Raw genomic sequence first — 26,364 nt, 5'->3', positions numbered from 1 at the left:
AAAAAAAAAAAAAGATTTTTCCTGCTGCTTATTGCCTTGGTACGGAGCCGCCGTCTCTGAAGTCCAGACCAGTCACTTGGAAACAGCTTTCAAGAAGAAGGTGAACATGAGTCACTGCTCTGACCAGTTTATAGTGGAAACTCTCCAGCCAAGGCGCACCAAGGATGACGGGACACCGGGGAGACTGGATGGCAAAGAGGGGGAGGGACTCGGGAAGGTGACGATGACTGAGATGTCCTGAGTCTGGAAGCAGATCTTGTGTAATGACAAGAAGTGACCAAAAGATGTCGCTGTCGGGACGCTCCAGAGAGGACTGAGAAAGGACACGAAGGAGAGTTACGTGGTTGTGACGTTGCATGCCTGTAAAAACGAAGCTCCGATAATAAAGCAGTTCGTGGATTAAAGCAAGGAGAGTCTTTGACTATTTTGATGTCCAGATGATATTCACGGACATTACATGGTGTCAGAAGAACCTGCGTGTCAGAGACAAAGGCATGGCAAAGTTCAATCCGCCGAGTGAGTTTAAGTTCGACAGCCCAGCAGAATGGCCGGAGTGGAGACAGCGTTTTTCCCGCTACCGATTGGTGACAAAGATGAACAAAGAAGATGGCGAGATTCAAGTGAGATCGCTGATTTATGCCATGGGCAGTGAAGCTGAAAAGATATTCGCTTCGTTTGAATTTGATGAGGAGGCTCATAAGAAGAACTTTGATGTCGTTTTGCAAAAGTTTGAAGACTACTTTATTCCAAGACGCAATATAATCCATGGGCGAGCATGTTTCTACCAAAGGAACCAAAATGTTTGGGAAACAGCTGAAATGTACATCAGGGCATTATACGAACTGGCAGATCACTGTGAGTTTGGTGACAAAAGGGATGAACATATCAGAGATCGTCTCGTCGTGGGAATATCAGACAAAGAACTTTCCCGCCAATTCCAGATTAAGGCAGACCTGACGTTGGCGTATGTAATTGAATGCGTACGTCAGGCAGAGGAGATAGCGCATCAGGTGAATCTCCAGAAAAAGCGACCGGACTCTCAGCTTGCTAACCTCAGTCCTGTCAAGAGGACAGAAGGTTAGCATATAAGAAGGATGCAGCGCCATGAGCCTAAAAGTCACAGCACTCACACAAAAGAAGAGTGTGGAAGGTGCGGTAAACCACGTCACTAAGACCGAAGATTTTGCCCTCCATTGAAAAGTAAGTGCAACAAATGTCAAAAGAATGGCCATTGGGAGCGTAAATGTCATTCTAAAGCAGTGAGAGAGGTCACAAGTGATCCTACGGAGCAGACATACTTCCTAGGTGCCATTTATGGGGAGGAAAAGGATCAAGCATGGAATGTAAATTTGCCCATAAACAAAGTAAATGTAAACTATAAAATCGACACGGGAGCGGATGCTACGGTCATCGATCAAGAGACATTCAAAAAGATGAGTCCTAAAATGGAGCTAGCGGCTCCAGACACAAGCTTCGTAAGGCCAGGAGGAGACCTGAAATGCATAGGGAGGTTTCAATGTGAAACCAGATACAAAGAAAAAAACTACACCTTAAAAGTGTATGTGATTGAAGGGACGAGCTGCTTATTGGGTCGTAGAGAAGCGTTAGAAATGGGCTTGGTGAAGAGGATCGAGGAGGTCAGTGACGTGTTTGGATCTGGTGGTCTGCTAAAAACAGAGCCAGTAAACATCGCCCTTCGTGATGACATCATCCCATACGCAGTACAGGGAGCTAGGCGAATACCACTGCCACTGGTGCCACTGGTGAAGAAGGAACTTCAGCGCATGGAGGCAGAAGGCATAATTGAGAAAGTCACTCAGCCAACTGAATGGTGTGCTGCAATGGTCCCTGTCCTGAAACCCAACAAAAGAGAAGTCCGTATTTGTGAAGATCTGAGGAAACTGAATAGGGCAGTAAAGCGAGAGAAATATGTTATGCCCACTGCAGAGGAGATACTGCCAAAGCTCACAAATTCCAAAGTGTTCACTTCGCTGGATGCAGCAAGTGGGTTTTATCAGATTCCCCTGCACGAAGAGAGCAAGATGTTGACTACGTTCATAACCCCATTTGGGAGATACGCATTCCGCCGTCTTCCCTTTGGCATAACAAGCACTCCAGAAATCTTTCTTAGAGACTCTGGCCGACCTAGAAGGGGTTGAGATTTTTATGGATGACATCTTAATCCATGCAGAGACAGAGGAGCAACATGACCAACGCCTGGACAAAGTTCTGAAAGTCATCGAGGCAACGGGCCTGAAGTTGAACAAAGCAAAGTGCAAGTTCAAACAAAGAGAAGTTTGTTTCCTGGGCCACATTATCCATGAGGCCGGGGTCAGAGCAGACCCACACAAAGTGAAGGGTATAGTGAACTTTCCGCAGCCACAAAATGTGATGGAACTAAAAAGTTTCCTGGGGATGGTTAACTATTTAGCCAAGTTTGTACCAGAACTGTCAACAGTGGCTCACCCCTTGTATGAGCTATTGAAAGGACATGGGGAGTGGATATGGGGGCCTACACAGTGTGAGGCATTCCAACAAGTAAAGACTGCTCTGACAACTTCTCCTGTAGTAGCCTTTTATGACACCAGCAAGCCCACCCTTGTGTCAGCAGATGCTAGTAGCTATGGGCTGGGAGGTGTCCTCCTTCAACAACTGGAAACCAGTGGCATACTGTTCCAGACGACTCAGTGATGCAGAAAGAAGATATGCACAAATTGAGAAGGAGTGTTTGGCCAGTGTGTGGGCGTGCGAACATTTTGACAAATACTTGTATGGACTGGACTATTTTAGGCTAGTTATAGATCACAAACCGCTTTTACCTCTTATGAACAGCAAAGATCTAGACTGCGTACCGATTAGGTGCCAGAGGTTACTGATGAGATTCATGCGTTTTAATGCCATAGCTGAGTACGCACCAGGTAAAACCTTAACGGTAGCAGATGCCCTCTCTAGGAGCCCAGAGCAGCATTATGGCGACGGAGTCAGTCATGAGTATGTGGCAGCTCATTAATGTGATAATGAGCCAGATCCCAGCCACAACACACAGGATGACAGAGTTAAGACAGCACACCGGAAAAGACAGCCAGCTACAGACAGCCATAGGTTTCTTCAGAAATGGGTGGCCTGAATATGTGGATATGGTTCCAGACTCGATCAGAGACTTCTACCATGTCAGAGGAGAACTGTCAGAGATTGATGGTTTAGTGATCAGAGGCAGGCGCATTGTTGTTCCCACTGAAATGAGGGAGATGATATTGAGAAGGGGGGCTGCACGGTGGCGCAGTGGTTAGCGCTCTCGCCTCACAGCGAGAAGGCCCCGGTTCGAATCCCGGCTGGGACCTTTCTGTGTGGAGTTTGCATGTTCTCCCCGTGCATGCGTGGGTTTTCACCGGGGACTCCGGCTTCCTCCCACCGTCCAAAAACATGCTTCATAGGTTGATTAGTGACTCTAAATTGTCACTAGGTGTGACTGTGAGATGAATGTGTGTGATTGAGGCCCTGTGACAGCCTGGCGACCTGTCCAGGGTGTACCCCGCCTTCGCCCATCAGTAGCCGGGTTAGGCTCCGGCACCCCCGCGACCCCGAAAGGGAAGAAGCGGTCAAGAAGAAGATGGATATTGAGAAGGATCCATGATGGACATCAGGGCCTGGTTAAGTGCAGAGAAAGAGCTAATCAGTCTGTATGGTGGCCCAGAAGCGATTGTGACAACAGTGCAGCAGTGTGCATTTTGTAGAGAAAAGAAAACTTTGCAGAGAAAGGAGCCATTAATGCCCAGTGAGCTCCCAGCAAGGCCGTGGCAAAAGGTTGCCATAGATTTGTATGAGTTTAGGAGAAAAAACTACTTGGCAGTATCAGACTATTACTCTAGATACCTTGAAATTTTACATCTGCCCACAACCACAAGCAGTCAGGTTGTAGCCAAGTTGAAAGCCACCTTTGCTCGTTTCGGCATCCCGGAGGTGCTAATGAGTGAGCCCTAATATATATATATATATATATATATATATATATATATATAAAATTTACTAATTGATCGCAAATCTGGAAAAAATTAACCGTGATTATTCACCTTTTTTGTCATTTAGAGTATTTTCTAGCCTCTTATTATCTGCAAATAATCATATTGTGAAATCACACACACCCTTCGCCTAACAGTAACCAGGGAGACTATGGTAAAAAGACGGACAAGGCGGGAAAAATAAATATATGGAAGTTCAGGGTGAAAATCCTCGCATTGAGCTACCATTTCGAATTAATTTTTCCATACTCTTTATTCTAGTCACTGAAAACATCACATGCCCAAAGCTGAGTCACTGATCGGTTGACGTGCCACGTCAAGCTCGCCGCGCCCGCAGGCAAGACCGCGTCTTTACATTGACTTATCATTGAAAGTTGACGCCTCCGCCACGCCTGCAACAATTGGTGTGAACGCACCATTAGAGGCATTCACCTCCTGGATGAACTGAACGGCTGGAAGGAGGATGGGCGCCAGGGTAAAGCGCTATTGAAGCGTCCAAAATGCTATTGCGGTCTAAGGCCGGATCTAAACATGGGCAAGGTGGGGCAATGCCCCCCCCAAATTTCAGGACTGCCCCCCCAAACGTGACGCCATGCAAACAAGAAAAACAGAGCGCTCTCCGCACTGTCTGGCTCCCATTCAAAGTAGCTGCTAGTGCTGATTGGTAGATCCAAGAGAGGGCGTGGCCTGTCGCTTCACTCGGGTCCTCCTCTCTCACTCTGTCACTCACTCGCACACAGGCTCAACGGCACAGACGCGGTTCTGTGCTGTGGAGCTGGGCATAACTGTTTAGAAGTTTTTATCTGCAGTTTGTCGCTGAAATGGCTCGATTACCCAAAATTTTAACTCTTTCTTGTCCTCATCTGTTGCTCTCTTTGTTGTAGTTTGGAGGAAAAAGGAAGAGTTGACAATGTTCAGGTTTCTGGTTGCTAAAGCTAGCACTGTTTGTAGCAGCTAAGCTAGCAGTACCGGAGCTTTAGCTGTGTTTGAGATGCCTCGCCTGTGACGCCTCGGGAAAGGCCCCTGAGATGAAGGCGGACAGTGGGAAGTTGGGGTTGTCTTTCATATTCCATTGAATTTTAATTTGCCTCACCTCCTTAGTATAAACTTTAATATTATATTGTTTATATTTTTTAAACATTTTTCTGTGGACAACAGATATAAAATAGCTTCTGGGTTAATTTAATGTCCACTGTCCCGGATGAATAAATAAAATTGAAATTCTAGTTAATTTTTAAAGGCAACAATAACACATATATTATTTGCCCCCCCGGATTTTCTGTTTGCACCCCCAATAGGGGCTAACTAGATCCGGCCCTGGCCTCTAGCGGGAGATAATGGTAAAAAAAAAAAAAAAAAGTAAAAACACCCAAAAATTCTGGTATCTAACAGGAGCTTTTTTTTTTTTTTTCTTTTTTTTAGAAACAAAGTAAAACATCTCGCTAGTAACTGATGTGCATCTGATGTAACTGATATAGAAATACAGTATTACGTTTGATTTATTGGACAGACCACACGCAGAGAGTCAAAAATTATGTCAGTCATTATTGATGACAGAATAAATAAAAAAAAAAAAAAGAATCCACAAAATCACATATGTATTCATTTATTGTCAGTGCTTTTAGAGTCACATTAGAACACTAAGTCCACAGTTTAACACCATCAATGACCAACTCCAGACGGGCAAAAACTTACAACCATCTAACAAGAAAAGACAGATATATGGAAAAGTCAATTAATGTAAAACTATGAGCAAGAAAGAAAACATAAGTAAAACAAGAAAAGTAAAAAAAAAATAGAAATAAGGATTAGAATTAGAATGGCTTGAAGGAATCTTTTTGTATATTTTTTTTTACTGAATTTCCCTGCGGGGATAAATAAAGTTGATCTTGAATCTTATAGTAATGATATAATCAGATTACTATGGAGGCCCTAAAGGGACATTAGAATGAAAAAAATTGACATAAAAACCTTTTTTGTTTCTGGTTACTAACTGGTGCGCACCAGATAGCAACTTGATTTTTTTTTTTTAAGCAAAAAAAAAAAAAAAATTCAAAAAATTGAATTTAACTTTATTTTTTTGTAATTGAAGTAAAAACAAATCTGGTTCCTAACTGGTGCCCACCAGTTACTATCTGAGGCACACCAGTTGAGGGGCCTCTGGTCACACGCAAGATGGTGTCAGAATCGATCTGTAGCCGGAAGCGGAAATCGTAACTTTAGCCGGTTGTGTAAGCGGAAATTTCCTAAACTTTCAAAATTATATTTTAAAACTTTCTCAGAAGCATTTATGCATTTGAATGTGAATACACAATAATAGTTTTTTTTCTCTATGAGTCTGATCGGAGCTGCAAAATGCAGTTTATTTCCCCATGTCACGGAGAAAATAAATGGCAAAAAGGGTCGATAAAAGAGAGAAGAAATGGGGAAAAAAAAGGTCAAAAGTCTATAAAGATATATTTTTTTGCAGTCGGCTCCAGCAGGGGGAGGGACTTCCGGCTTATCATTTTCGGGCCGTATTTTTTCTCTGTGGCCAGGATTCTCTTGCACCAGTTGGTAACCAGAATTTTTTGGAAAAAAAAAATACCTTAATTTTCTTCTTTTCTTCGTTTTTAGAATTTTTTTTACCTTCAATTTTTTCCCCTTCAATGTCCCTTTAGGGGCTCTGTTGCTTTCAAATAGAAAATGACATAAATGTATTATATTGTGACGCTACTTGACCTGCTTTTGAGAAAAAAACCTACATTTATGATCACCAAGACCAATAAAACGTGGACTTTTCTCGTCATCTTTTGTAAATTTTTGGAAGGACCAGGTCAGAGAGAGCTCTTTTCCTCCCTGTCCTCTGTGGTTGTGGCGTGTTTGTCCACCATGAGTCCCTCTCCAGGTCCTTTGTGAGGGTTCTGTTCTGATTCCTCTTACAGGAGTCACTCTGACCTAAAAGACAGGAACCAAAGACGAGATGAACAGCGGTGGGGTTTGTGTTCTAGGGAGGTGCATACACACCTGACTGGATGCACGCGTGCAGCACGTTGAGGTAATGTTTCTTCATCTGCCGCCTCATGCGCTCTGTGCTGCACACATTTGCTGCGCTGCAAAGGTGGCCCTTGTGTCCAGCTGAGAGGACATGCTGCCGAACGCCACACAAAAGTTACTGGACCATGAACACATTGACTTCAAAGATATTAAAAAAACACAGTTTTACTTGTAAGAAAGTTGCAGAAGTGACGGTTATGGGAGTGAGTAATGTCTTTAGGAGTCGGTCACCACAAACATCTGTAGCTGTTGCTTTGTACTGATGTTTGACCTGCTGATCATGTCGATACGAAGAGCCTAAAACACAATAACACCTTTACCCATCTCTTTGCTTTATTTATGATAAATGTATACAATATAATTACGTCTTAAATACTTTTACTGCGACTCTTTCCTAGGGCTGCCAAGATTAGTCGACAAATCGACTAATAAAAAAGTCGAAGACTAATTTAATAGTAGATTCATCGTTACTTTATATTATAAGAGTGTAGCAAAGTTGAAAGTTATGATAGCATTATGCTAGCTATTTTAGCTAATTTATGCTTTTTTTGTTCTTTTGGCTAATTTGGAGTTTAGCTTATATTTCAGTAGCTTGCTAGCTATTTTGGCTAATTTATTTTTTTTCCACTTTTTTTTTGCTAATTTGCTTTTTTTTTTCTAATTTGGAGTTTAGCTTATATTTCAGCTACATGGTAGTTGTGACTAATTTGGGAATTTTTCTATTTTTTTTTGCTAATTTGCAGTTTAGGTTATATTTCAGCTGCATGATAGCTATTTTTGGCAAATTTGGGAATTTTTCAGTTTTTTAGGCAAATTTTGAGTTTAGCTAATATTTCTACTCAATTATTGAGCTTATATATTATTGCTATTTTGGCTAATTTAGAATTTTTCCAGTTATTTATTTTTGCTAATTTGGTGGGGTTTTTTTTGATAATTTGGAGTTTAGCTTATATTTCAGCTACATGGTAGTTATAGTGGCTAATTTGGGAATCTTTCTACTTTTTGCTAATTTGTAGTTTAGTTTATATTTCGGCAGCATGATAGCTATTTTGGCTAATTTGCGAAGTTTTCTGTTTTTTTAGGCTAATTTGGAGTTTAGCTAATATTTCAGCTTAATGCTAGCTTATTTTGACTAGTTAATTTTTTTTCGTCTTATTTTGCATTTAACTAATATTTTAGCTAGCTATCAGCTGTTTTCAGCTTTTAGCTTCAGTGATTTTATCTAGTTTTTAGTCAGTTTAAAGCTAATGCTGGTTAAGATGTGTGTTTTACATCCAGTTAGTGAATGACCCGATTAGTCAACTAATCTAAAAAAATAATCGGTGAATAGTCGACTATTAAAATAATCGTTTGTGGCAGCTCTACTGTTTCCTGAACTTTGCATAGACTATAGTTTTGCCATTATATGGAGTTCCCGTTTCATTGCTGTTGAGATACCTGCACACATCCTCTGGGGGGCTGGCTGCTGAAGAACTGCAGAAAAAAAAGAGGGTCTTTTAACAAAAGGTCATGCAGAAATGAACAAAATGAGAGGGGCCACCTGTGACTGGGGGGTTAGTTTCCCATCATGCTCTTTGTCAGCTCTCACAAAAGGTTTCAATAGAAGTTTGATGGTCCAGTTAAAAATCTTCTGCACTGGTTTTGGTTGAACTAACAATGTGAATGGGACATTTTTAAAGCATAATTACAAATACAAGTCAAGCCTTATTTTTTTTTTTAAATCTCTATAGAAATGTGTTAGTAATTATTTCAATTCACATATGAGAAGTCTATGGAGGACTTAATGAAATAAATGTACACCATTAAATTATTAAATAAATGTTCAATTAATTATTTAAAATTGGTATTAGATAAAAGTGGAAATCGATAAATGTTGAAATACATGTGGCATTAAAATAGTCATTAAAAACCACATTTCAATATTTCATGATATATTTGTTTTATAATTTAAAATTTAAAAACATATTTTAAATGATTTTTTTAGAGTGTCATTATTTAAAATTAGCATTAAATAAATAAAACTGGAAATCAATGAATACATGTTTAAATATATAGCATCAAAATATTAAAATAGTCATTAAAAAGCACATTTAAATACTTCATGACAAGTTTCCAAAGGACAAATTGAAATAAATATATTAAATATGAAATTATCAAATAAATGTGTCGTTAAATATTTAAAATTTGCATTAAATCACTAAATTTGATATCAATAAGTACATTTTTAAATGTATATAGCCTTAAATTATTATAATAGCCATTAAAAAAAAAAAGTCACATTTAAATATTTCATGATGTATTTATTTATTTCATGGTCCAATATGGGGTAAAAGAGACTAATTTATATAAATATATTTGATGTAAAGATCATAGAAGTCTACGATTGAAAGCAGGAAAAGCAAAAATTTGAATACAAATGAAAAACCTGCAAACTGAAGAAAAAAAGGATGCTGGAGGAGTGAGGGAACCTACCTTTATTTACTTATTTATATAAATTATAGAACTTTAGAATTAATTTTAAAAAATCAAATTAGTGTAATTCTGACTTTATGTGGCACTCCGTATATGTAATAAATCAAATATTTGTATTGCATGTATAACTGCAAATACAGCTATTTATGAGTAATTACACTTAAAACTGCATTATTTTTCCCTCTATATTCTAATCAGTGTATTAATATCTGAAATGGGTCTGTTTTGTCATTTTCTTTATTAGTCCATTATGTTATCATTCCGGTCAGCTACAACTCACACAGGATCACCAAAACTGGACAATAGAAGATTGAAAAAACGTAAGTCTCCATTTCTGCTGCAGCACCTACTTTAAATTGTGAAATTTGAAGACTTTCTCACTCATTTACTATGGGGCATATTTTGCTCAATATTTCAAAAACTATCAAGTTTATAAATACCCAAATACAAGCAGTAATGTCCTAAATTTTGATACCATGATTGTTGAAAGTTTGAGTTTTTATGTGCCGAAAAACGTACGGAAAGGAGCAGAAGAATTTCTACAACTAGTCATTCTTCCATGGCAATCTTCTAAAAGCATCTAGCTACTAATCAATTTAAAAATATTTTATATTATAAACTTAAGTTAAGAAAAAATGTAAAAAGTTCAGAATATGACATTTAAAAAAAGCCTTAATACTTGTCTGATAAACGGAGACAAAATACCACATTTTCTTTAATTCAGTTGTTCATAGTTTGGATTTTATTGAGCCATGACATGATTTTTAGTCTGCATTTTGCCATGCAAATGTGAATTTTAGTGATTAACAGCTTATATAATGGATAATATCCCATTTCATTGGTGATTTTATATACTGCATTGTTTTTTTAATTGTTAACAAGATAATTCCAGTCGATTTTAAAGGAGAAAAGCGGCTTGTGAGCCGCTTTTCTCCTTTAAAAATCTACTTGAATTATCGTGATAATGGTTAAAAGGTACAATACTGCATCACCAGGTGTTAACAGTAATGCAACTCACCATCTTTGTGCCTCCTGGTAGACTCTGCAGACCTATAAGACAGGAGTTTGAGCGTGAAATGAACTCCTCCTCGGATCGAGGAAGGACGACAGCGCGTTACCTCATCAGGACGTGAGCATTTCCACGTTTGACGCGGCTCTCGCTTTTCAGGTGCTCAACAAAAGTAACCTGCTTCTTCATTTCAAATCATAATCCAGAATGTTTCCCTCCGATTGGCCGTAGAGGCAGCAGAAAAGGAGCCCGAGAGGAAGAGGAGGAGGCAGCCGGTCCTGAAACCCGACCCGAGCTCTGGCTTCCAGTTACTGAGCAGATACGCTTGAACCCTGAGTGTTCTCATCCATTATGCAAAAACACACAAAACAATTACCCGTCTCTTTACACAATTTATTGAGCATCATGTCCAATATACATTGCATTGACACAAACAGAAGAAAAACCTACAGGAAATGGATGGTGGGCGCCGGGATGGATCGCCGTTTTCAGAGCGTATTGCTTCATGACATTTTTAAACGCACCGAATCTGTGCAAATACAGTGAACACCGGTCAGAGGAGGTTATGGTGGGTTAGAAAATCAGACTCAAAAAAAAGGTAACAGCAGTTATGTGATCCACACCAATGCAACAACTGTACACATCACATTCACCCAGAATGCACTAACGACGACGGCCTACTCCAAAAACATACCTCGCGCCCAAAAACCTGATTGTATGCGCCGAAAGATGGGTTTGCTACTTTAACCGTTGGTCACAGCTCAATGACATACATTTGATATGGGAGGTCAACATGGCTTCATAGTCAGCAACACTTTTAGTAAAAGCAAATACAACCCAAACAAGACGTTAATCATTTCTCAAAATATAGTTTGTCTTTATTTTTAAAGAGAACACGCATTTATACTTTAAAATGAACCATTGACTGATTAGATGGGGATTAATGAGCTTCATTTGCATGAGTCATATGGGACAATTTAAGCCTAAATGCCAAAGTAAGGATAATTTTAGTCACATATATCCATAAAAGCCAAATGCGCTACATCAATTTAACTCAACATGTTCAGATTTGTTGGTAAACATGTTGGTTTACCAGCGGAAACCGTCTTGAATATTTTCAGACGCACTTTCTGAGTGCATCCAGGTTTCCATGTCAACCGGAGAGAGAGGTGTTCTGGGAAAAACATGGAATATTACATTTGTCTGACTCATGGCTGATCAAGACCTTAAGGACGTTTGATCCTGAGAAATTGGCACAAACACTCTGCTATGGTTAATTTAACATTTTATCACCCAAACATTTTTATTGTTGGTGTATTTAAAGGCTCAATTGATAGATTTTAGAACATTTCAGACATATTGGCATGGCAGGAAAAGGAATCAGGAAGCATTGAAAAAAAAAAACTCTTAAGTTGTATTAAAGATTCGTAACCTGTCAGTTTTAACAGAGCAAGGTGCTACCGACACAAAAAAAAGGTATCAATGAGCAATTTGTTGGGCTGACGATCTGGTTAGTACACAGCAGGGAGGACACGTGGTGACCTAACGACAACGAGCTTTTGTTTTTTTACACAATCTTGACCACTACATTGCATAAGAAACCTGGTAGAAAGTAGAAAGTGTTCAGCAGCAGATAAAAAAGCAAGTTAATTTACAGTAGTGACATATCTTACACTGTTAATTTCCAAAATAAATAAAATTAAATATACACTTCCAGGTAGGAAACAGGAGATTTCGCTGGTAGGGTTTTTCAAATTGGCTCATCTGGCAGACCATTCACAGAAAATAGGGTTGGGGCCAACCAACCTTTGACTGGCAAAACAAGGGGTGCAAAAGCCTTTTGCTGAAGTTTTCCCTCTGAAGGAATTTCCTTTAACTGAGCAAAAAGAACACAGAGGTCATTATTACTTTCTGAGGCCAGGTGTTTTAGGTATGGATACTCCACTTACCCTAGAATTTACAGCCAACTCCTAATCAAACGCCATCTCTTGACTTTTTCTTACACAACGAGCGACCTTCTTCTTGAACTCCCCGTTGGGGTCTTCCCGCCACTCTTTCTGTAGGAGCAGCACCAAGAAAATCCTTAATTCACTTCAAATACAGAGCAACTGAAAAGTAGGGCCGCCACAAATTATGGTTTTATTAGTCGACAAATCATCAGGTCATGCGCAAACTGGATGTAAAGCCCACATCTTAACCATCATTAGCTTTAAACTAACTGAAAACTAGATATATATCATTACCTGCGATAATGCCAGTGTGAATGCTGTAAGGCTGAATTTGGCTGTTGAAGATGCTAGTGCTGATAGTTGAAGATGCTGAAATTGATAGCTGAAAAAGCTGAAGCACATTGCCATCTTAAATATTAGTTAAATCCCAAATTAGCCTAAAAAAACTGAAAAAATCCTAAATTAGCCAAAGCAGCTAACATGCAGCTGAAATACTAGCTAAACTCCAAAATAGCCTAAAAAACAGAAACAAATCCTCAACAAGCCAAAATAGCTAGCATGCAGCTTAAATATTAGCTAAACTCCAAAATAGGCTAAAAAACAAAACAAAAAAAATCCTAAATTAGCCAAAACAGCTAGCATTTAGCTGAAATATTAGCTAGACTCCAAAATAGCCTTAAAAAACTGAAAAATCCTAAATTAGCCAAAGCAGCTAGCATGTAGCTTAAATACTAGCTAAACTCCAAAATAGCCAAAAAAAATCCTAAATTAGTCAAAATAGCTAGCATGTAGCTTAAATATTAGCTGGACTCCAAAATAGCCAAAAAAAAAATCCTAAATTAGTCAAAATAGCTAGCATGTAGCTTAAATATTAGCTGGACTCCAAAATAGCCAAAAAAAAATCCTAAATTAGTCAAAATAGCTAGCATGTAGCTTAAATATTAGCTGGACTCCAAAATAGCCTAAAAAAAACCCCCCAAAAACACGAAATTAGCTTCCATGTAGCTGAACTATTAGCTAATGCCTCAAAAATCTTAATAAACGCCAAAATAGTCCAAAAAGTTAGCAGAATGCCACTATAACTTTCAACTTTACTACACTCTTGACTACATATAATATAAAGTAACGACTAATTGACTTTTTTAATTAGTCGTCGACTATTCTAATAGCTGATTAGTCGACTATTCGTGGCAGCCCTAATAAAAAGTAACAACTCACCGCAGCATCAACATTGGCCGGTGAATCACTGTTGGGGTCTGCCAACATGGAGATAACACTAATCATGATTGTCTCTACTGTGTGGATGGGAAGCCAGCGCTCCTCAGGCTTTTCATAACCAAACTTATCCTCTCCCGGCTCGTGCAAAATCGAGATGCAAACATCACCATTCTTTGCAACTGTAATGAACAACAACATGTGTTAGGATTTATTCACACAGAGAAACTGTAAAGGCATAATCAAACTCAATCTGCTAACTGAGAGTACCATTTGGATGCCAGATCTCAGTGATGAACTTCATCTTAGGTGGCCGTAGCGGGTAATCATAGGGAAAGGTTAAGTATGCTTTGAAAAACCCTCCTTCACTGTGAAGAAAAAAAAAAAGTCTAAACATTTTTTGCTTTTTCGTTTTAAGAAGTCTGTACTTTCAAACAAAGAATCATAAAGAAAGTGGGTCCTCCTTACAACAGAGTATCTTGAGGACCAATGATCACAACTTCCCACTTGTATATGTCGTCATCGTCTATCAATCCAGCTGAAAAGCCCTCCACTGGGTTTTTGTTGAGCTCTGAAAAAGGAAAAAGATTACTTTTTAAAAAAATAATATAGAAATAAAAGGTGTTCAGTTGTCACAATGTGTTAAAAAGAACCTGATCTGCTACAGAGGGAAGGTGTAAGAAGTTCTCAACCAAATTAAGCACATTTAAAAAGTAAAAATGGTAATATTAAGTTTTTTTTTTTTTAATTCATCTGAGGTATTTATCCCCCAAAACTGACAAATATGCTTAAAAGCCATCCTACTGAATAAAGACTTAACTCTGATAATATGTTGATCACCTGTAAGTGTTCCCAGTGGTCTTTTGATCATGACCTGTGTCATTTTCTAATTCAGGGGTCAGCAATCTTTAACAGTAAACGAACAATTTGGGCTCATTAGTCTTACTTTAGCCTTTAGGAAATTTGGATTTGCATTCATGACTTTCTGTTTTTAATAATAAATATGAGCAGTCTTGAACTGCTGAGTTTTGTTATTTTAGTTTGGGGTTGGACCTTGGTAATATTAGTTTATTTGTTTTCTTTAGGAAGTTTTGGTTTGGCAGCCATTATCAGGAGCTGCTGACTCTGACGGTGACATGGCTGGATCTGCAGTCTTCATGACTTATTTTATGTTTGTTTAAGGAGACACGTGTTAAACTACCCATCATCCATCTCTTTACACGCTGTCCTGCTAGCTAGTCGTCTACAGGTTGATGCATCAGAATGGAGCTGAGCAGGGAACTCATTTCACACAAGCTTTATCCAGCGGCATGTTTTCATCTGCTGATTCACAAAGATTTTAATTAAGAAAGAAGCTTAATATTCTGTATGTGTTCTTTCTCGTCAGAAAAACTATGATAGAGGACATGCTGAATAAACACAATTTTATCAGGGTGAATCTCTTTATATCAACGCTTCTTCAATTATCTAGGTCAGAACTGGCACAATTTGTACAAATAAAAACATGATTTTGTATCTACTTTATAGGCTTACAATATGATTGATTTCTCTTACGCCATATGAAAAAAAAAGTCCAGCCTCCCACACTTGCCATTTCATTCATTAATGAACAACTTTGTCAAGAAAAAAATAATGTCTTAATAAAAATAATCCCAGATGAAGTGATTCAACAGGTGATTCATCGATTAGCAAAGCAGCAATGAATCAGAACCGATTCACACAAATTGTACACGTGTTGTTACTCAATCTGCTGTATCTGTCATCAACTGGAACACAATGTTGGCTAAACGCTGCGATTTCGACACAACTTGAAATCCCCCGTATCCTCAGGCATGAAGGTTTCTGTGCTTGTGGCAAACTGCCATGCAAACATTGTTGCAACACGTCTGACTTGTTCAAACCGCCACTTTAGAAGTAGACTTTTATTATATTATTTTACAATTTTAAGAATAAACCAAGTTTTCAGGTTATGTAATATATTTATATCCTGCAGTATCTATATATATATATCTTAAATGCTGATTAGATGCTTCCTCTAAAGAGTTTATAAATCATCGTTTGAACTGCTGCAGTACAAACTGTACTTCATGTTCAGCAGATGCTCGTGCTTGCTATTAAAATGACACATCCCCGATTGTACTGGTGATGACTCTTAAAATGAGTCAATCTATAAACAGCACATGTTACTTTAGTGTGGGCTTCGACACTAGAATGCCCACGGAAACCGCTATCCTCCCAGCATCACAGACAAACTCGTTAGATATCATCTTACATAACTAAATAATGAGTTTCACGTTAATAAATACGTTTAATAAGAAAATGGCGTTTTGTGTGTTGCCCAAGGTTTTTCGATAATGGCGTGTATCACTAGTAAAGCTAAATTCAATAGGGCTGAGAGCCCCTGAATTCATTATTCCTTTGTTCTGTCCGCTAACTAACGCCGAAGTTGCTAGCTTGCTAGGACGGTCTGCGTTGCTAGTCTGCGCAGGTTTGAGAGTATTTTTTTTATCCCAGCGTTATGTCAAAACCACATTTACCCCCACAAAATAGGCCTCTAATTAAAGATAGTTTACTCCCGTGCTTAATCTGTTCACAAACACGCATGTTAGCCCGAATCTCACAGCGTAAACACAGCTTTCAACAAGCTAGCATTAGCAGCTACACGGCTAGCTGTTTTGCCAATAATATTTATCTCAAAGGATCCCATTACCTGCCAGTTGTTTTCGAAGAAGTAATGCTGATTGTTCGGTCATGGTACGCGTACGTAACTAAGAAAAAATAGTCTGTATAGACAATTCTCTTTTGGGAAATAGCTGGCACTCAGAGGAGGTCCTGCGCTGCTGCTGCCGCCGCTTGGCTCCGTGTTTTGACACAAGATTCAGGTGCTAGCTTTAAGTGTGCGCATGCGTGCTTCAAGCTGACCACGCTTTCGTGTGTTGTTAAAATGTCCATGTCTGCCAACAAATTAGTCTCACGAAGATGACTACCTTAACAACTACACGAAATATGTGGTTGTTTGGGAGGTTTTCACTTTCTTTATTTTGGGGGCTTTTTAAATGTTTATATTTCCATTGTTTGTTTACGTCTAAACGTTTGTGACTTGGCACACAAACATATTACATGGTTGAAATAAATATTGTTTTTTTTTTTTACCTAAACTCATCCAAACTAAACCTTTAATTTTGAAATATTAACGCGAAAGTCACATTTTTTGTTTAACACAAACATGCAGTGAAATACAGAAGATGCGTTCAAAACCATCGGAAATATCAATTTCCCATTAAAGACGCGTCTTAAGAACAAAGGAAAATTAAAGTGCTAAATGCTTAAATGTAGGTGTATGGTGATGAAAGTTTAATTTTAAAGATGTTTCTTAGTATAATAATGTTATAATTAGTTACATTGAGAGTTTTCTTAACCTATCGGTAACAAATCGTCCGTTGAAGCGAAAACGTACATACCAGCAAACGCAGCAGTATACGGAAGGAAGGCTGCTGAGCGCCATATTTAATACATCAGAAGCTAGTTATTTTTAGCTAAAAGTTCCAACTTCACACTGAAACCTGTAGAAGAGCTCACGTTTATTCGGGGAAAAATGAATGTAATCGATCATGTTCGGGATATGGCTTCGGCTGGCCTTCACTCCAATGTTCGCATTGTTAGCAGTTTGCTGCTGACGATGAGCAATAACAATCCGTAAGTATAGCACTAGTGGGACCCGTCTATTTCCCGGTTAATGAGCCTCTACGCAAGTGTTTTTTGTTGTTTCTGTCTGTTTTGGCGACAGTTACAAGAAAACAAATTAGAGTCGTATTCACGCAACTTCTCTGTAAATGCTCAACTTTCGTAGCTTTTTGCTACATACGTATATTGTGTTATGGGATGCTAGCAGTTAGCATTCATCTCCATGACATAGCCACATGCAGTTTGGTAAAAGTGTCATCGATGAACTAAAATGCATACATGTTACTGTCATTTAATGGGTATTTTGTTTTCTTTAATAGTTTTATATATTTATGTCCCCGAACTCCCCATAAAATAGAGTTCTTGTAATTATTTTTGAATCAAACGTGCTCGTTTTTGTTTCCAGTGAACTACTGTCACCAGCTCAGAAGTACCAGCTGCTGGTTTACCACGCCGATGCTATTTTTCATGATAAGGAATATCGTAATGCTGCCTGCAAGTACAGCATGGCGCTGCAGCAGAAGAAGGTGCTCAGCAAAACATCGAAAGTCCGCACTTCTGCAGGTGGAGCAGCATCCAACATGCAGGCACAGGTGAGTGCTTAGTGCACGTGACAACACCAGGTACATTTTAGCTTATGGTATTAATAGCCTGATGTAGTATTGGTATTATTTCCAACTTGTTTTATTTTGATAAAAATAGATTTTTATGGAGAGTAACGGACGTTACTTAAAGTTTTAAGTTGATTTAGTCTAGAATAATATTCCTATCCGTTTTTATTTATTGATATGTTACAAAGTTACATTTTATGCATAGAAATGAGTCAGCGTTTAAGCTAAATATGCATCATAAATTTATATAATTTAACCAAACGTTCAGTACTTTTTGGTCCAGTAAGGAGCTTTTTCATCTGTACTTTTTAAATGTACAGTCTTGCACAGATTTTTTTAAAACTCATTTTCCAAGAGTCTAAAATTTAGAGTCTTTGCCTTTCAGAGTCTGCCCTCAGAAATTGAAGTGAAATACAAGATAGCGGAATGCTACACCATTCTAAAACTGGACAAAGACGCCATCGCGGTGCTCGACGGGATTCCATCCAGACAAAGAACTCCAAAGGTAGACTGCTGCTTTCACATCCTGGCTTTCTGCTCCCTTTGAGGCTCATGTTCTTCCATTTTTAACCCTTAGAGTAGGTTTCTCTGTACTGCCTGTTGTTCAAAAACTTCTGATAATCTAGAGCAGGGGTCTGCAACGTGTGTCTCTTTTATCTCTCCATGGTGGCTCCTTAAGACTATGTGGCTCCTTCTAGGTTTTGATCAGTAGAAAATGAGCCAAATGGCTCTTTTACTGTTAAAGGTTGCTGACTCCTGAGCTACAGCAAGAATGTGTTAATTTATTAGGTTCAAAACTACGGTACACAATAAAAAATGCATTTATCAAAAAATAAGCTGCTATTTCTGTATTAAAGTGCACATAAAAAGAGGATCCCTGCATAATCATTTGTTTATTTCAGATCAACATGATGCTAGCTAACCTGTACAGGAAAGCTGGTCAGGAGCGTTCTGCTGTGACGAGCTACAAAGAGGTGCTCCGGCAGTGTCCCCTGGCTTTGGATGCTATCATTGGTGAGCACAGAGGTTGTGTCGTTAAGCGTGACATTTGTTCCCTGCGTCTGACCCATCTTCTGGGAGAGCCTTTGATCGACAACAGTTTGGTGTAGAACAGGGGTCATCAAACTACGGCCCGCGGGCCGGATCCGGCCCTCCTCCACATTTGACTCAGCCACCAAAACTCTATCAGAGTCGTGTGTGTGGGTGTGTGTATGTATCTATATGTGTGTGTATATATATCTCGTTTTATTTTATTGTTTTTAATGGCTCGATGTTATCTTGCGTTCATTTTTAACTTGTATCATTTTGACAAAATATATTTTTATGGAGAGTAAAATATTAAAATTTATTTAAGGTTTAAGTTGATTTATTCTGGAATAATATTCCTGCCTTTTTATTGTGCATTATTATGTTAAAAGTTAAGGTTTTTAAAATTGTCATTCTGTTAGATTTTTGGACTATTTTGGCATTTACTAAGATTTTTTTAGGCTATTTTGGAGAGTAGCTATTCTTTCAGCTACATGCTAGCTGTTTTAGCTAATTATGACTTTTTTTGTAGGCTGTTTTGGAGTTAGGCTAATATTTAGACGCTATTTGTTTTGGCTAATTTAGGCTTTTTCTGTTTTATTTTAATCTATTTTGAAATTTAGCTATTTTTCAGCTACATGCTAGCTGTTTTGGCTAACTTAAGGTTTTCTTTCTTTTGTTTTCTGGGCTGTTTTGGCATTTAGATAATATTTTAATGGCTATCAATTTCACCATCTTCAGCAGCCAAATTCAGTTTACAGCATTCACACTAATATTGCAGGTAATGCTGTATATCGAGTTTATAATTATGTTAAGAAGTTACGGTTTTAAAGTTTTAAAAATATATTTTTAGAGTGTTACCCTGTTCGGCCCGCGACCTAAAGTGTGTTTTGGATTTTGTCCCCTTGTGTGATTGAGTTGTTCTAAGTGGTTTCATTAGTCTGTTTCATAAAGGTGCTCACTACTGCATCCTAGTGGCTCGTATTTATCAGAGTTTTTACTTTGTTTATTTACATTTCCCACTAACGCCTCACAAAAAACAAATCGGTTTGATATACTTTTTCTCCCTGTACCAAAATTACAACTTCATTGATTGTTCATTTTTTTCCAGGCCTCCTCTCTCTGTCAGTCAAAGGAGCAGAAGTGGCGTCCATGACGATGGATGTCATTCAGACCATCCCAAACCTAGACTGGCTCTCTGTTTGGATCAAAGCATACGCTTTCATACATGCAGGGGATAATCAAAGAGCCATCAACACTATTTGGTACTTGTGCTTTTTATTCATTTAATTGTGTCGTTTTTTTGTGCATCCTTGTTGCATTTCCTCAAAGAATCATTCCCTAAAATCCTCGTTTCAGCTCTTTGGAGAAGAAATCTCTTTTGCGGGATAACGTGGACCTCTTAGTGAGCCTGGCAGACGTGTATTTCAGGGCGGGGGACACCAAAAATGCCATTCTTAAATTTGAACAGGCCCAGATGCTCGATCCTTACCTCATCAAAGGTGAGTCGTGCGATGGAATCTGTCGTAGACATTTAGAGGAGTCTCGTTTTTACCGATAATTATGTTTCAGAAGCATAAAACCTGACGTTTGTTTCCTCTTTTGCACTTGAAGGTATGGATGTTTATGGTTACCTGATGGCTCGAGAAGGACACTTAGAAGATGTTGAAGTGCTCGGTGGGCGTTTATTCAATATATCTGACCAGCATGCAGAGCCGTGGGTCATCTCGGGGTCAGTCTTGAATTGATCAGATCATGAAGGATTAAAGATCAGTTTCTAGCTTTTCTTACTTAAATCTCATTCGTCTTCTCTGTTTTCCTCCAGTTGTCACAGTTTTTATAGCAAGCGTTATTCAAGAGCGCTCTATCTGGGGGCCAAGGCCATCCAGCTGAACAGCAACAGCGTGCAGGCGCTCCTCCTGAAGGGGGCGGCGCTCAGGAACATGGGCCGAGTCCAGGAAGCCATCATCCATTTTAGAGAAGCCATGCGTTTGGCGCCCTGCCGACTCGACTGTTACGAAGGTTTGCTTGTGTTTTAAGTGTTGCTCTCAGGAGGAAGCTGGTAGAAGACTTCCAGCCTTCATGATTAACTCCAGGTTTTATGTCCCAGGTCTGATCGACTGTTACCTGGCCTCCAACGGCATTCGAGAGGCGATGGGGATGGCCAACAACATCTATAAGACTCTGGGGGCCAACGCTCAGACTCTGACCATCCTGGCCACGGTGTGCCTGGAGGATCCAGTGACTCAGGAGAAAGCCAAAACTCTGCTGGACAAAGCCCTGGCCCAGAGGCCCGACTACACCAAAGCTGTGATCAAAAAGGCAGAATTGCTCAGTACGTAGTCGAAAGACACACTAAGACTAAGGTCACATATCCCAAAATGCCACAGACCTAAATGCAAGTTTTTCAGCAAATTCGGTCGCGCAGCAGAATTTGTAATCAGGAGGCAGCAGTCGCATTTTTGAGCACCTTGCAGAGATGAGAATATGTTTTCCATCAAATTTATAATGACAGGTGACCTTTGACCCTATACCAGGGATGTCAAACTCAATGACACAAGGGGCCAAAATCCAAAACATATCTTAGGCCGCGGGCTGAACAGGATAAACATTTATTGAACACTCTAAAACGACAGTTTTAAAACTGTAACTTTTTAACATAATTATGAACTAGATATATATAGTATCACCTGTGATCCACACCAGAGCAGTGCGTCACACAGGTATCAGCAGGAGGAGAATCTTCTTCTTTTGTATTCTTACCGTTCAGTAGCGCTCCTCCACCTCCTACAACAGGGAGAACCTCGGAGCAAAAAGCAGTGAGAATCCCATAAATCTTGCTCCAGGGTTTTTGTTTTCTCAGCTCTGTTCCTTTAATGTCTGTCTGGAAGTCACATTAATCCAACCGAGCACAAACCACAGTTGTTCATTCCCCTTTTCATGATCATGTTTGGCACTTTCCTGCTTTGAAGTGGACGCTACCCACTCGCCACTCCCGAAACCGGGTCCCTGATTGGTCATTGTGCTGCAATTATGCGTAAGAATGTTGAACCGGGTTGAACATTCAGTGCGTGCTCAGAGGCTGGGGGGGGGGGTTGCTCTGAGCAGGCGCGGGTGTGGAGCGGTCCGTCACATGTTATGTATAAGTGTTTATTTGTTTTGAATCCTTTATGTTACTGGGAAAACAGACAGTTTGATGTAAGGGGCAAAAAGAAAACAACTCTAATTTATTGTGTTGAAAAAGAACTAAATCAAAACTTGAAAACTGTGAATGGAATCGTGGTTTGACCGAATCGTTCATCCCTACCAACGACACACTCAGGCCTGACTTATCGTCTCTCTTGTTGGTGAAGGCCGAGAACAGAAGCATGAAGAGGGGATCGCTCTCCTACGGAACGCCCTCGCCAATCAAAGTGACTGTGTGTTGCACAGAATGCTGGGAGATTTCCTGGTGGCTGTAAATGATTACCAAGAAGCCATGGATCAGTACAGCATAGCGTTAAGGTACTCAGATGATTGAACTTTTTGTGAATTTTTAAAGATTTTATAAAAATTTAATGTTTTTTTTTTTTTCTTAGCCTGGATCCAAATGATCAGAAATCGCTGGAGGGCATGCAGAAGATGGAGAAGGAGGAGAGCCCCGCAGACGCCACGGTGGAGCTGGACGGCGACGACATGGAGGGGAGCGGAGAGGACGGAGATCTGGAGGGCAGCGACAGCGAGGCCGCTCAGTGGGCCGATCAGGAGCAGTGGTTTGGGATGCAGTGACCCGACGCCACAGGGCGCTGCGCCGCCTCTCACCACACTCCACGCCTTCGGCCTTTGCGCTCCTCTGAGAGCCAAGCGGCCCCAGAGGGCTGCGCTGCTCTTTGCTTCCCGCTCGATCCGAGGAGAACGCAGAGAGACGGCGACGGAACCGCAGACCCGACCTGGAGCCCATTATTCCTCCCTCCAGTAATTCACTTTTTTAACTTTCATTCACATCAGTCTTGTGGGAAATGAATACACAACTCCAAAGAGGTGACACTGTACAAATTGTGCTCACATTGTCTTCAGTTTATTCACAGCTTTACCAACAATGATGCTCCACTGAACTGCTCCATGCATCATCCAGTAACGTCTGTCTGTTTGTTCATAGATGCTGTACAGAAACAAACCCATGATCCATTCTTAACATCAGTTTTACTTAACAATTTTGCCTCAAATGTTTATATTGTTTTTGTACATAATAAAAAAACCTGTTGTTTAAAACATGTTTTTTGTTCATTTTTGACCTTAGAGCTGCACCTCAGTTAGTCACTCTATTGACCGCTCATGTAATTGGAGAAAAAAACAAAATGAGTGTCCACTCTGAAGAAGTGGAAATTTGTTCTTAAGATTTTAAAATGTCAGATCTTTGCTTTGTAAACACAAAAACAGATCTGCAACCTTAATGCTAAAAGAACCTTTTGGTTCAGTTTCTTACTGAGGAAAATCCAGCAAGTTCCTGTTTACTGTTTAGAAAAATACACCTTTTCTATGATTTTGTGACCATTAAGCCGTTCATTTATAAAGTTTAATTTTTACATTTTTTTTTACAGTAGCACATAATTGTTTGTTTCAAAATAAAGCACATTTTGCGTCAAATAAGATCCTTCTGGTGCAGCAGGTTAATTAAAAATGCTTAAAAAACAACTCAAAGTGACAGCACTGGAGTAGAATCTAAATGTTAAAAAATTCAAAGTATTCAGTCAGCCACCAATTGGGAGATGGGAGAGGCCTGTAATTGTATTTTTTTTAAATCATAGACATACCTCAACTATGAGAAACAAAATGAGATCTTTAATCAAATTATGGTGGAAAATAATGACTTGTTCACCAACAAACAATCAAGATTTGTGTCTTTCACAGACCTGTAACTTCCTCTGTTAGAGGATCCTCTGACCTCCACTCGCTGTTTGAACTGGTTTTCTACATGAAAGACACCTGTCCACAACCTCAAACACTCACTAAAACTCCACCAAAGAGCTGTCTAAGGACACCAGAAACACATCTGTTGAAGACCGACTCTGCAATAGGTGAGCAGCTTGATGTGAAGAAACCAAGATCTGTCTTCCATTAGGAAATGGAAGACCTGTGGGGTCAAAGCGTTTGCTAAAAAAGGTATATAACAAAATATCAAAATAAACTTTCTTTATTGAACAAATACTTATTTTCCACCATCATTTATTAATATATTCTTTAATAATGACACTACTTGATTTTCTGGAATTTTTAAAATTATTTTGTCTATTAATAATTTAGGTATATTTAAGATGGAAATTCCAGGCCTCTCTCATCTTTTTATGTGTACAATTGGGGGTTGACTGAATACTTTTTGCCCCACTGTACATACGAATGTAATTATATACATTAAGAACTTTGCCTCTGAACAGAAACTAGACCAGGAGTGTTAAACTCAATCAGACGGGGCCAAAATCCAAAACACACCTTAGATCAGAACAGGATAAACATTTATTCAACACTCTAAAACTACATTTTTCAAACTTTAAAAACTGAACTTTTTAACATATTATGAACTAGATATATAGCATTAGCTGCAATAAAGCTAGTGTGAATTTTGTAAGCTGAATTTGGCCGCTGAAGATACTGAAATTGAGAGCTTAAAACACTGAAGTTAATAGCTGAAAATGCCAAGGCTGATAGTTGAAATCATTGAAGATGATAACTGAAAATGTTGAAGCTGATAGCTGAAAACGCTGAAGCTAATAGCTGAAATCACTGAAGCTAATAGCTGAAAACGCTGAGGCTAACAGCTGAAAATGCTGAAGCTAATAGCTGAAAACACTGAAGCTAATAGCTAAAAACGTTGATAGCCATCAAAAATATTTGCTAAATTCCAGAATAGCCAAAAAAAAAAACTAAGGTTAGTGAAAAACAGCTAGTATGTATCTGAAAAAAATAGCTAAACTTCAAAATAGCCTAAAAAACTGAAAAAAGCCTAAATTAGTAAAATGGCTAGCATGTGGTTGAAATATTAGCTAAGCTCCAAAACAGCCTAAAACAAAGAAGCAAAAACAAAAAAAAAATATTAAATTAGCTAAAACAGCTAGCATGTAGCTGATATATTAACAAAATTCCAAAATAGCCTAGAAAATCCTAGCAAATGCCAAACTAGTCCAAAAAGCTAGCAGAGGCAGGAATATTATTCCAGAATAAATCAACTTAAACCTTAAATAACTTTCAATATTTTACTGTTTATATAAATATATTTTGTCAAAATTAGAAATAAGTACAAGATAACATCGGGCCGTTATAGTAACAATAAAATGAAGTATCTTTGGGGCCAGATCCGACCCCTGGACCTTGACTTTGACACATGTAAACTAGACACTGCTGTGCAGTCAAATGATTACCCATAAGATTATTCTTTTAATAAACCATTCTGACAGTAGAACTTACCTTCAAATTTCTTACAGGGAAAAAAATCTAAACACAAAACAAACTAACCAATGATTGGCTTTGAAGCAAAAGAGCCAGAATGGAGGAATAAACAGAAAGAGCCTCAGGTTGCAGAGCGAAGCACAAAAAGACAAGAACAAAAGAGTAGAGTCCTCATGTATGACAGTTTTATTTACCTGAAACAGTTCATGTGATACGTTGTACAATCGTTTAAAAATACAGTACAGCAGTTTGGCCAAAAAAACAAAAACGGTGGTTTGACATCCAACCGGTTTGATAGCAAAAACAATCATAAATGCACGTCCGTCTCTCCAGATATGGCAAAATCTTCTCTAAACACATCGCACATCTCAGTGCAGAGCAAAGAAAAGTTTGGTTTTTGAAAGATCTCAAAGTACATCCTTAGGAAAAGTGATTTGTTTTGAACCTATTAGCATTTGACGAATGTCTAGTCTACGCATTTATTAACACTACACCCGGCGTTTTTTCAGTTTTAGAGAAGTCTGGTAAACAGATGGTTAACTGAGCAGACATGCGGCGTGGAATAGCAAACACGTTCTAAGATCTTAGCCTACAAAGACGGCATGGGGACAGTTTCATCTACGGCTCTTCATGCAGGAGGCAGGAAGGACTGATGAGTCGGGACCGCCTGGCTTCCATCGGACATTCATTTGTGGCCGTTCTACAGAGATTTATGGACCTATTGAACCTCTTGTAGCATGCAGCTCATGTAAAAATGTGCTGCCCAAAACACACATGCACACCAACGAAAAAAAAACAAACCCAAAGAATTTGCAAGCAGTTTTAGCAGACAGTCGGGCTTACTTGGCCTTCGCTGCAAAGGAGAAAGAGATAGGAGGAAAGGTGTCAAAGATCTGAGCAGCAAATAACTTAAAATCCTA

At 39.0% G+C, this 26,364-nt stretch overlaps 3 protein-coding genes and 1 long non-coding RNA gene across 7 annotated transcripts in view; 2 read left to right on the top strand and 2 right to left on the bottom strand.

Annotated features, from left to right (window-relative positions):
• LOC112148600 overlaps positions 1–11,940 on the top strand; it is a 12,519-nt gene extending 579 nt beyond the window's left edge. For all 3 annotated transcript variants that reach the window (XR_004948466.1, XR_002919642.2, XR_004948465.1), the window contains exons 2-5: positions 6,944–7,056; positions 9,772–9,847; positions 10,567–10,656; positions 10,743–11,940. This is a non-coding gene — a long non-coding RNA (uncharacterized LOC112148600). The remainder of the gene's footprint in view (positions 1–6,943; positions 7,057–9,771; positions 9,848–10,566; positions 10,657–10,742) is intronic.
• Positions 6,504–10,781, bottom strand: LOC118599166. The gene is made up of 6 exons (XM_036213698.1): positions 10,646–10,781; positions 10,546–10,577; positions 8,493–8,528; positions 7,225–7,352; positions 7,026–7,149; positions 6,504–6,956 (listed from the first exon to the last, which is right to left on the bottom strand). Exons 1-6 carry the CDS (start codon positions 10,723–10,725, stop codon positions 6,805–6,807), a joined length of 552 nt encoding a protein of 183 aa, XP_036069591.1. The 5' UTR covers positions 10,726–10,781; the 3' UTR covers positions 6,504–6,804.
• Positions 10,916–16,604, bottom strand: LOC112148599 (ubiquitin-conjugating enzyme E2 G1). Its single transcript, XM_024275842.2, has 6 exons — positions 16,411–16,604; positions 14,169–14,271; positions 13,971–14,068; positions 13,704–13,882; positions 12,486–12,593; positions 10,916–12,412 (listed from the first exon to the last, which is right to left on the bottom strand). Exons 1-5 carry the CDS (start codon positions 16,451–16,453, stop codon positions 12,507–12,509), a joined length of 510 nt encoding a protein of 169 aa, XP_024131610.1. The 5' UTR covers positions 16,454–16,604; the 3' UTR covers positions 10,916–12,412; positions 12,486–12,506.
• Positions 16,605–16,989: 385 nt separating this feature from the next.
• Positions 16,990–23,274, top strand: anapc7 (anaphase promoting complex subunit 7). Of its 2 annotated transcripts, none has more exons than XM_024275837.2 (11): positions 16,990–17,032; positions 17,791–17,977; positions 18,381–18,500; positions 18,898–19,009; positions 20,133–20,286; positions 20,381–20,523; positions 20,636–20,753; positions 20,847–21,043; positions 21,132–21,356; positions 22,375–22,525; positions 22,600–23,274. In XM_024275837.2, the coding sequence occupies exons 2-11, from the start codon at positions 17,891–17,893 to the stop codon at positions 22,787–22,789; spliced, it is 1,497 nt and encodes a 498-aa protein (XP_024131605.1). In that variant the 5' UTR covers positions 16,990–17,032; positions 17,791–17,890; the 3' UTR covers positions 22,790–23,274. The 2 variants fall into 2 exon arrangements, with proteins under 2 accessions (XP_024131605.1, XP_024131604.1); XM_024275836.1 differs by lacking the exon at positions 16,990–17,032 and adding an exon at positions 17,039–17,396.
• Positions 23,275–26,364: the final 3,090 nt, after the last annotated feature.

This window comes from Oryzias melastigma, linkage group LG9 (assembly GCF_002922805.2).
Source record: "Oryzias melastigma strain HK-1 linkage group LG9, ASM292280v2, whole genome shotgun sequence".
Classification (NCBI taxonomy): domain Eukaryota; kingdom Metazoa; phylum Chordata; class Actinopteri; order Beloniformes; family Adrianichthyidae; genus Oryzias; species Oryzias melastigma.
This window is presented reverse-complemented; position numbering and strand designations above follow the sequence as displayed.

Excerpts from the sequence above, each read along its gene's own strand:
- LOC118599166 (XM_036213698.1), bottom strand. The coding sequence starts at position 10,725 with ATGAAGAAGCAGGTTACTTTTGTTGAGCACCTGAAAAGCGAGAGCCGC. Across the intron at positions 10,578-10,645 it reads AATGCTCACGTCCTGATGAG|GTCTGCAGAGTCTACCAGGA; the intron begins GTAACGCGCTGT and ends CCTGTCTTATAG. Across the intron at positions 6,957-7,025 it reads GCACGCGTGCATCCAGTCAG|GTCAGAGTGACTCCTGTAAG; the intron begins GTGTGTATGCAC and ends CCTGTCTTTTAG.
- LOC112148599 (XM_024275842.2), bottom strand. The coding sequence starts at position 16,453 with ATGACCGAACAATCAGCATTACTTCTTCGAAAACAACTGGCAG. Across the intron at positions 14,069-14,168 it reads GGTCCTCAAGATACTCTGTT|TGAAGGAGGGTTTTTCAAAG; the intron begins GTAAGGAGGACC and ends TTTTCTTCACAG. Across the intron at positions 12,594-13,703 it reads CGGCCAATGTTGATGCTGCG|AAAGAGTGGCGGGAAGACCC; the intron begins GTGAGTTGTTAC and ends CTGCTCCTACAG.
- anapc7 (XM_024275836.1), top strand. The coding sequence starts at position 17,296 with ATGAATGTAATCGATCATGTTCGGGATATGGCTTCGGCTGGCCTTCAC. Across the intron at positions 20,287-20,380 it reads AGAGCCATCAACACTATTTG|CTCTTTGGAGAAGAAATCTC; the intron begins GTACTTGTGCTT and ends TCCTCGTTTCAG. Across the intron at positions 21,044-21,131 it reads CCGACTCGACTGTTACGAAG|GTCTGATCGACTGTTACCTG; the intron begins GTTTGCTTGTGT and ends TTTATGTCCCAG.